The sequence below is a fragment of the Clarias gariepinus genome, chromosome 13 (assembly GCF_024256425.1).
Source record: "Clarias gariepinus isolate MV-2021 ecotype Netherlands chromosome 13, CGAR_prim_01v2, whole genome shotgun sequence".
In the NCBI taxonomy this organism is placed as follows: Eukaryota; Metazoa; Chordata; class Actinopteri; order Siluriformes; family Clariidae; genus Clarias; species Clarias gariepinus.
Genome location: NC_071112.1, coordinates 31,135,113 through 31,145,401, shown reverse-complemented (window position 1 = coordinate 31,145,401; position 10,289 = coordinate 31,135,113). Strand labels below are relative to the sequence as shown.

Sequence of the window (10,289 nt, the reverse complement as noted above, 5' to 3'; positions counted from 1 at the left end):
AGATTAAAACAAAAACTGTGATGAAGACAAGAAATAGAAAGTTTTGAAACAAGTCCATCTTACCTTAGGTTGAACAATGAGTCCTTGGGGTAAAAAACTTGCACGGGATAACGTCGTCAGCGGTTTTTAAGAAGCGTTTGGAAATTTGATTCTTACCCTTCTAATGCTTCAAAATTTTGACTTCAACATTAATAATGAAACAAAGAGTGATAAATAAGCTTGAGTCATGTTTGTACCGTTGTTCGCAACTTTCACTGCTTTCAATTCTGTTTAAAAATAACTTTTTAACAGGTTTGACATTAACTATAGATAAGTTGCTGTCCTTTGTTTAACACAGATTAGATTTGATTACAAATGGGTATAGCTATGACAAAATCTAACCATATTTTTATCTGCAGCTCTAATAATCGATAAGTGCTGTGTATTACACTTAGTATGCTTAAAATCATAAAATCAAGGAGATTTAAATAAAAAACATAAGATTATTTTGAACCCAACATCTAAAATTTAAACTTTTCATATTTATATTCACCCCCGTCCCCCAACACATCCAAAAATACAGATGTACACCCACAGCCAGACTTTCCAAACAATGATGCCAGAAGGGGGTGTATATGAGTCAGACTGTTCTGTTTCAATAGACCTCCCTTTAAAAGGGGAAAGTTCATATAATGCAATAAACCAGAGTAAGCGCTAGATTCCATTTCTGTGTAAAAACATACCTTTTTTCCTCTCTTGCGTCGTTTTGCTGATGATTTCTGCTCCTTTGTTGCTTCCTGATCATTTGGTCCTAATAAAATAGAATGTAAGAAAAAAAAAAGTTTATGACCTCTAGTTTATATTGTATTTTATTTTCATGGTTTGTTCTAAATTGTTGCATTAAATTTGTTATACAAGTTCTAAACATTCCATCAGAACAAATATTCTAAGACGCTAATGCAACTCGCAACAGTAAAATTTGTTACTAACCAAGAGGAATATCCTTTTCCAAATCTAGCAAGTCGGATGCTGTGGAGACAGCAGGAGGATCTTTAGATCCTTCCAGCTCAATTGAAGGTACTGGTGGCTTAAGATTGTGTGAAGAATCTTCAGGGTCTACCCAACTGAAGGGGGTCGATCTAGCCTCAGACTCCAAATCCCCGCTGTAGGTACTCCCCTGGTCTGAAAAAATAACACACAGAAAACTAACATTAAATCCTTGCACAAATACAAAATGTTCTTCTAATGATCATTTACATACCTCCATGAGACAAGGGCCTGGTCTTGGCCTTTTCCACTTCTTCATCCTCCACTGAGCTTTGTGTAGGGACGCCACCTTTAGTCGAAATTGGCTGTGTAGATTCCTGAGAAGCTGGCACTAACAGTGGCACAGGTATCTAAAATCAAGAAAAACAAACACTCCATAACCACAGACAATACTTTATACAACAGGGTAAAGATGTCAGGAAAAAACAGAATTTAATACGTACAGGAAGAGGAAATCCCAGTGGTAATGGTGTGTACCGAGTGTACAGATTCATGGGCACAGGAATGTACACGGGGACTGGAACAGGTATTGGCAGAGGCACCAGTCTTATTTTTTCTCCATTTTCATCAATGGCTGTGAAGAAACGGAAGAATATATATATATATATTTTTTTTAACAACAAAAATCTCAATGGTGCATGTGAGATTAAGTCTGTTGATTTTTTAATAGCTCATAATCCCTCAGTATGCTTAAAGGAGAGAAAGTTTGCCAAGACTCAGCTTTAAAACCTGGACTCGGCTTCCTATTCCAATTTCTATTCTTGATCTCCCTCTAGGTTTTATCTACGTTTCCTCTAATCATCTGTTGGATGATGATTAAAAACAAATATTAAACCGTGATTGAATTTTTTAATATGCTTAAATGATGTTTATTATTCAATATATTGCTCTGGCTATAATTGAAATTACAGATTCATAAAAAATAATAAACAAATCAATTAAACAGTAACAGCTCATTTACAGCCACTTTTATAGTGGTCAACCCAAATAAACCATACAAATGTGAAAAAAAACATATAGAATTGTTTATATGGTAAAGTGTTCTTATTGAACATTCTTGAAAAGTATCACAGATGGGAAAATACAAAAAGATGTAATGAATTAACCTGACCTATTTTTACCTATAATTAGTTTAAAGTAAGAGAACAATCACAGACAAAAGACATGTAAGTAAACCCAGGAATTAGGGATGGTAATCGCCAGAGACCGACTATTACAATATTATCACGATACCAAGATACTGATTAGATTTGTATTGCAATTCAATTTAATTATCTTTTTTTTAGATTTTGTTACAATTCTAAACAAACATAGCAAATAATCTGTTCCTACCACACAGGACGGCTGGTTTTCAGTTTGATTGGCCGTGACCGGTTAGCGAACAACCAATCATCTGCCTCAGATATAATCATTCTGTACTGAGCTTCTGAGTGACGGCAACACATTTATATGTCATTATAGTCGCATGTGTTAAAAGCCTCATTTTTCTCCAAATTCTGTGTGCAAATTAGTCCCAGATCTATTCATTATACAGGCTTACACCAGTCTCAAGCTCTAATTAGACAAAAAGCTTGTGTTGAAACCCCCACGTGCACACGTTAGAAGCCGCACACACTCGTGTATTTACACCGTTTCTTTATAATTCTACAAGTGGCGCACTCTGAACTATTAACACATTTTTACCCCGTGTGGTCGGAGTGAATTATTTAACAGGTTTGTTCAGAAATATTAATTACAGCAAATGACAGAGATACGTGTTGCTTAGTAAAAATTTAGGGTTTTTTATGCCCATTTAAATTTTGAGATAAATGTTAAAACTTTTGTATTTGAAGTAAGTTTGTCTTGTTTAAAAGCTGAGCTTGGTTTTAAAGTAAGTAACCCAAAGTTATAAGAAACGGGCAACATTTAATTAATTATTAAACTTAAAGTTTAAAATAGTAACAAAACCTAGGAAATATGTAATATCGGTTAAGCAGCAAAGTATTGAGATAATATCATATTAAGAGGTAAATGATTATTTCCACCCCTAATTTTTGGATTCAGTGTAGCGATAGATGCATCTTTAACAGAAACAAACCTGTTTCAGAGAGTAGTTTTGGAGGCTCAAGGTCACACTGGATGCTTCGCTCATCGTTGATAGGTTTACACATGACGGCTTTGTTCTTCAACATCCGTCGCTGCTGAGGATCTCCGTTGACAGAAGCATCTGTTTGGGTGCTTGCCTAAGAAACATACACAGTAAGAGTTATCAGAATCTAAGAGCACAAACAACAATCCTCACCAAAAGCCTGTGTTGTAGATTGTACTCACATCGCCGATGATTTTCGAGCTGGCGTTTGAGGTAGGCAGCGCTCCTGTGAATAATATTGTTAGGGTTATTCATCTTCTTGAAAAGTTCTATTTAATATAATGCATTAACAGGAGCAGGCGTTACCTGTGAGTGCAGTGTTGCCAGCTAATGCAGAGGCCAATGATACAACACCACCGATTACAGGCATGTCTTTCGAGAGAGATAATGGAGCTTGAGCTGTGGTGGCAGCAGTGTTGATTCCTGGTTGTAGATAAGAGAATAAAATCACTTCTGTGACAATACAAGTTAGTATTGTAAAAAAAAACCTTTGGTAAAGAAGAAGACTAAAACATGTTGGGATGGGCTGTTATTGAAAAATAATCAACTTTAATAACACTGCTGCTCAACCTGTTGTTTTCCTAGTTTATATCACTTTTCCAATTGTTTTAATTCATAAATAACAAGCCACACGGCTTATAAGCGCATGGGTATTTTAAGTACATCCATAGATCCTGGCATTTTAATGAAAAGAGGGTAGAAATGCATAAGGAATTGTTTTCTAGCATTTCCCCCGGGGCCATACCGTTGCTATTTGGTTGATCAGGGATGACGTTCTTGGAGCAAAAATGAAACAAACACTGCAGGTTGCAGAAGTGTCGGACCGTTTCGTCCCATCTGATGCTCTCCTTAAGTGGTCCCTGATTCCTACAAGCGTGACACTTTCCCATCTATTGACAGAAACAAGCAGGAGGTGTGAATGAAAAAACGTGTACGACCGTAAAGATTTCATATTGCCAAATACATGCTATACAAGGAACTTTTCTTGTTGTGTTGAAGATAAAGACTATAAATCTGAGTAATTTAAAGATTATATTAACAAACATCTGTAATTATAACATTAAAAATGTTTCTACTAAATCTTTACCACTGTAAAATGGGACAATACCTTATTACATGAGATGCAATTTTTTGGTATATTTAGTAAAAGATTTTTATTATTCCTCCTTATTAAGTCATCAAGAAAAAAAAAATAAATGACAACAACTCAACATATAGTGATGTCATACTTTTGGGTTGGATTTCATACTGAAGAACATTTCTGCACCCTTTCACACAGTTAAGTCTACTTCTGTTCACTGCTCCGCCCTGATTAGTTTTCCATATCAGTATACTCAGTCATGTTTTTATTTCTGACATAATACTTTGTCAAATATTTTGAAATTGGATCAATAAAGTATCTATCTATCTATTTCTCTCTCTATCTCTGACCTCGTAGAAAAGAACGGTGTGGAGAGACATGCACTCCTCCGAGCAGAACTCCTCCAGTTTGCCCCCGAAGTGATTCTGGATGGCTTTGTGGGTGATATTGCAGCAGTAAGCACAAACCCTGCACTGACCCCCATGCTGCTTGGTATAATTGTGCTTGTAGAGCAGTTTGCAGCCTGTATGAGAGAAACAACAAATATCAACATCTTTTGGAAGAGTAAACTGTAAATATCAATACATCTAAAAAAAAAAAGAAATCTAAAATAGTTACACAGTATATGAATAATCCCTACATTTCTGAACCACTATTATGATTACAGATGTCTAAACCACAGGATAGAAAATTGAACCGGGGTCATCAATGTGAAATACATCTACTCATTTCATCTATTCGAATAGTTTAAAATAATATTTTAATGATATTTTATTTTATTCTGAGTGAACAAAATTAATAAAAATAAACGAAATGAGATGCACAAATAAAACCAAATCATTAAATAAAAAGTATCCAAATGATGTAACAAACTCTTAATTTAATGACTCATACCTAGTTAATATTTATCAATAATAATAATAATAAATAAATAAAACTGCACTGAATTAATTGTAATAATCGTAATAATATTTGTAAAGCATTAATGTTGTACCACCAACATGTATTTATTCATTATATTTAGTGCACGGGATTTAACATTTATTGTTGTTTTTATTTTTCTATTTATACAAACTGAAGACATTCCGGGGCATAATTTATAGCAAAAATCAAAACATAAAGTGAAGAACAATATAGTTACTTTTTTATTGCAGTACAACACAAAAATAATGTTCATAAAACAGTAAATAATTAAAAAGGTGTAATTAAATATACATATTTAAATAACAAAAATATATCCTGTTAAAATCTATTCCAATGCATGCTTTCAATTGAACATCATTCTTTATTTTTAAAAAAGCTATGACTTTATTATTATTTATCAATTTAATTAGTTTTTCTAAATATATTTAATTTGATTTAACTTCAGGTTTAATAAAACCCCCCACCAATTCTGTAGATTCAATAAGGTGATGTCCCGAAATCCAATCACATTGGATTAGACTGTAAAGGAAGATAGAGTTGGACCTGACCTTCACAACAGAAAGTCCGCGGCTGTTTCTCGTAGACGACAACCTCCTTGGCCACCTTCTCCTCTTTGCAGTACTCGCACACTGCTTTGACATCCCTTTCTCTCTTATACGTGTTGCAACAAAGTCGTGAGCAGAAGAAGCCCACGTGATTCTGACAGACAAAACCGGGAAGCCAAGTCGGTTAATTCAAAACATATTCAGTAAGAATAACAAAACTACCACGTCGCTTGTTGCCCAATCTATACCTTAAACTGTAGGATCTCGGGTTTACAGACGAACTGCTTCTGACACTGCTTGCAGGTCAGTTTGACGGGAACGAGAGCTTCTGGCTGCTGCTGTCGAGAAGCAGGCACGTACGGCAGGATGGTGTTCTGATTGGAAGCAGGCACTGCATTAGGAGCTGGGTTGTATCCTTCGGCAGATGAACGATGAGGTACGGGAGGATGGATGCCGGTGTTGGGACCGTGAAAGGATCCTCCGTTCATCTGAACGGTCCTGTGCAGCCTCTCCTAAAAGAAGATTTATACAGAGATTTTAGAAAATACCCAGATATGTTTTGAATATTAATATCAAAACAATATATTATCATACTTTATGCTTAAAAACTTGGACTTACTACTGCTATGATTAATAAAGCAAAACGACATAATTTGGAATCTGCACTAAACCCATTTGCATCTACTGTTTTCTCAGCACGCCTGCCTGATTCATGTCTGACACGCCGGCCTCCCAGGAACTCCTTTAATGGGCCAAACATGTCTAAATGGCTGAAAATGGATGTGGCAATAACGTCCAGACCAATTCCTGTAACTTGCAAGTGGTTCTGATTGTGTGTACAGTTCCCACAGACAGGTGTATCTTTTCTGCAAGTCAGCAACAAGATTTCTGTAAATTTTCAAGGAATAGACGCTCCACTGAACGAAATGACTGCAGTGGGCTCTACGCCACCTTAGCCTGGATCGTCATTTATTAACATTTAGCCTCCTGTAAAACATTTGAATGTTTTACTGCGGCTAAGAATCTCATCACTGTACTTTGCTCGAAACATGCAGCACAAGACTTATCACCACACGTCCCAGTTGGAATTGAACTCCCTTTGTACATGCCATCTATATCACATATGAAACAGACATCGTCAATATGGGCTTATTATACATTTACTTAAGACTTCTTAAAACTAGTCTAAGTTATACTAACAAATTATTCTGCTTTATGTGAATTACCTGGAATCTGCCGACACATTCGTATGAGCAGAAGTTCCGAATGGATCCGTCAGGCATAGCCAGATGATACTGAGGCACAGCTAACTTCTGGCAGTTCGTGCACGGGAATGAAGCACCTGCGTTAAACACAATGTACTGAAATCATGTATGCAATTTTTTTTTTTTTACCAGGGACGAATATGATACAAAAGTACAAATAGGTCCAAGTGAATACAGAATCTGACCTACCTGACAAAGTGCAGGACGCCTGGCTGTTAGCTACACATCTGGCGGAGCAGAAGAACTCTATTACTCCCTGTGCGTTTGTACCTTCCAGCATTTGGTCCATAGCTTTCAGATCTTGACAACAGGGGCAGTGGACCCTCTTACCACTTTTCTGCAAGCAAAATGTACTCAAAATTAGGCATTTATGGCTGCATTACGCACCCCCCCCCCCCCCCATATTTGATTAGGTTCCTCAACAAAGGCAGGTTGGCTACGATACACAAACTACTGTGTGCACGAGTTGCAAACTTGCCTGCCATGTTAAGTCAAGACGTACAAAACTAATTTAAACTACAGAATGAGAAGAATGCAAATCAGCAGTGCTAACCTGTTTAAAAGTGCTGATGCAGGCTGGGCTGCAGAATTTCTTAATAGTGTCCTCGACCTGAACGAGGTGATAGTTGCCCGTGACGGTGCAGTTGCCGCAGCTCTCGCAGCAGCTCATGGACAGCCTTTTAGAAGAGCGGAAACGCGAAAAGCATTCGTCACTGCAGAGACGGTGCAGAACGCCCTGGTGATTCACTTCGTGTTGAATCTGACAAAGAAAGAGAATGTTAGTTAATAGGAATAAAAGGCCGCACACTGTTCTTCACTATTGCAGGATCTGAAATAGGATTGGAAACGTACGTCACGGGCCACTTACTAAAGATACTTAGAACCACTAAAGTCTATACTTCACACACAAATCAAAACTTTACGTACAGAAACACCAGTGCTCTGATGACCCAGAATATATTGTCCCACATACCAATTTGCGGGAAAAAAAATAGATTCCCCTACATCTTTTAGTCAAGTATTTTAGATTGAAAGTATTGATGAGCACGATAATAATAATAATAATAATAATAATTTAAAAAAAGCCTGCCTGCTTGAATAAATTCTTTAAAAATTTTATATATATATCCGGGGACAGACACTTGCTGGGAGCACATTAAAGAATGAGTTTATGGTTTAATTTCCCAGGAGAAATTTGCAGTTAATTTAACCTGGAGCATTCACAAGCAACTGGGACAAGACATCAAAACATGGACCTCTAGTGTATAAAACTCTACCTGCATCCGTTCATGTAAAGTGAGTTTTTATTGCCGTTCCTCTGTATAGCTTGTGTACACGTAAAATGAAATGTCGTTGGAGAACACAGGCTGTAAATTTTACCCTATTGATAGAATAGCAGCGATGAATAGGTCCTAATGCTGAGTTCCACAGCATTAGATCAGCAGCAGAAAACACCTGACCAGTCTTTCTCCTAAACCAACTGAATGGCCAGATAACAGGAAGCAGAATAACAGTGGAGAAGGAATGGATACAAGGTGGTATCTTTCCACTGAAGAACCCTCATCCTTACTTATTTCATCTTAAAATGAGTCATCTGCCAATTCCAATGTATTAGTTATATATATATACACACTCAGCAAAAAAAGAAACGTCTTCTAATTGAACTGTTTTTACTTTCAGTAAACGTAATGTGTAAATATTTGTATGAACACTAAAAGAGTCAACACCATAAGACATAAACTAAAAATGTTTCCCAATGTGTCCCTGAATGAAGGGAGGCTCAAAATCAAAAGTACCAGTCAGTATCTGGTGTGGCCACCAGCTGCTTGAAGTACTGCAGTGCATCTCCTCCTCATGGACTGCCTATTGCGGACAGTCTGAGCACTGATGGAGGGATTGTGTGTTCCTGGTGTGACTCGGGCAGTTGTTGTGGCCATCCTGTACCTGTCAGGCAGGTGTGATATTCGGATGTACCGATCCTGTGCAGGTGTTGTTACACGTGGTCTAATACTGCGAGAATGATCAGCCGTCCTTCCTGTAGCGCCGTCTTAGGCGTCTCACGGTGCGGACATGGCGATTTATCGCCCTAGCCACATCAGCAGTCCTCATGCCTCCCTGCAGCATGCCTAATGCACGTTCACGCAGATAAGCAGGGACCCTGGGCATCTTTCTTTTTCACAGTCGGTAGACTTTAGTGTCCTGCGCTTTGAGAACCGTGACCTTAAATGCCCACTTGCTGTAAGCTGTTAAAATCTTAACGACCATTCCACAGGTGCATGTTTATTAATTGATTATGGTTAATTGAACATGCATGGAAAACATTGTTTTAACCCTTTACAACGAAGATCTGTAAAGTTATTTGGATTTTTACAACATTATTGTTGTAAAAATCCATTTGGAAATGTACGTCACGGGCCACTTACTAAAGATACTTAGAACCACTGAAATCTATACTTCACCCACAAATCAAAACTTTACGTACAGAAACACCAGTGCTCTGATGACCCAGAATAGATTGTCCCACATACCAATTTGGTTTATAAAGAATAGGGTACCTGTAAGTTTATAATATTGCTTCAATTACCAGAATCATCAAGGTCAGACATTTTCTAGCTTCTGATCACATAGTCACTTCATGGTGCGTTCCTGTCCAGTAATAAGGTTTTGTAACTTACCTTGTTGATTCTATGCCTATGATCTACTCATTATGCCTTGTTTTTTTTCTTTATTCATGTCTTATTTAATGCTTTATATATCATTAGGGCCCAAGAATTATGACAGCAGCCCTATGATGTCAGTGTGTTCTTTTAAGGATTTGTTTTTCAAGCATCCGGGCCTTTTTTGGAGGTCTTAATATACTCAAAAGTTGTAATCTGCAAAATCATAATATCGAATCAGGATATTTATTAAAAAAAACATAGTATCGCAATTCTAATCGAATCGGCACCTGGGTATCATGATATCTTCGTATCAGGTGATGACTGGTGGTTCCCATCCCTAACGTTTACCCGTTTTTGACACTTTGCCCGCTGAAGCTTACCTCACTGGAATTTCTGCACACGGCGCATTTAATAACGGGGTCCTCTTCAACTAAGCCTTCAACCCTGGACTTGTAAATGCTCAGACATGACAAGCTACAAAATTCCTTCAAAGTGTTTGATGAGTCAACTGGAACTGTGATCAAGTCTTTAGGATTTCCAATCACCCTTGAGGAAAAAAAATAAACAAAAACAAAGAAATCACATATATATAGCTGCATAGAGCTCCTTTGAATTCTACCTTTACTTAAACAGGACAAACAAAAGCTAGACTTTGCAATC

At 37.2% G+C, this 10,289-nt stretch overlaps 1 protein-coding gene across 4 annotated transcripts in view; it reads right to left on the bottom strand.

The window, feature by feature from the left end:
• Positions 1–10,289, bottom strand: part of si:ch211-266o15.1 (zinc finger MYM-type protein 4) — a 39,476-nt gene that overhangs the window by 16,863 nt on the left and 12,324 nt on the right. For all 4 annotated transcript variants that reach the window (XM_053510422.1, XM_053510419.1, XM_053510420.1 and 1 more), the window contains 15 exons: positions 10,010–10,175; positions 7,523–7,729; positions 7,159–7,306; positions 6,931–7,046; positions 5,953–6,216; positions 5,708–5,858; positions 4,586–4,758; positions 3,900–4,044; positions 3,461–3,577; positions 3,337–3,380; positions 3,104–3,248; positions 1,470–1,600; positions 1,241–1,376; positions 970–1,161; positions 723–790 (listed from right to left, as the gene is read on the bottom strand). In XM_053510422.1, the coding sequence (XP_053366397.1) occupies positions 723–790; positions 970–1,161; positions 1,241–1,376; positions 1,470–1,600; positions 3,104–3,248; positions 3,337–3,380; positions 3,461–3,577; positions 3,900–4,044; positions 4,586–4,758; positions 5,708–5,858; positions 5,953–6,216; positions 6,931–7,046; positions 7,159–7,306; positions 7,523–7,729; positions 10,010–10,175 (2,203 nt within the window). The remainder of the gene's footprint in view (positions 1–722; positions 791–969; positions 1,162–1,240; positions 1,377–1,469; positions 1,601–3,103; positions 3,249–3,336; positions 3,381–3,460; positions 3,578–3,899; positions 4,045–4,585; positions 4,759–5,707; positions 5,859–5,952; positions 6,217–6,930; positions 7,047–7,158; positions 7,307–7,522; positions 7,730–10,009; positions 10,176–10,289) is intronic.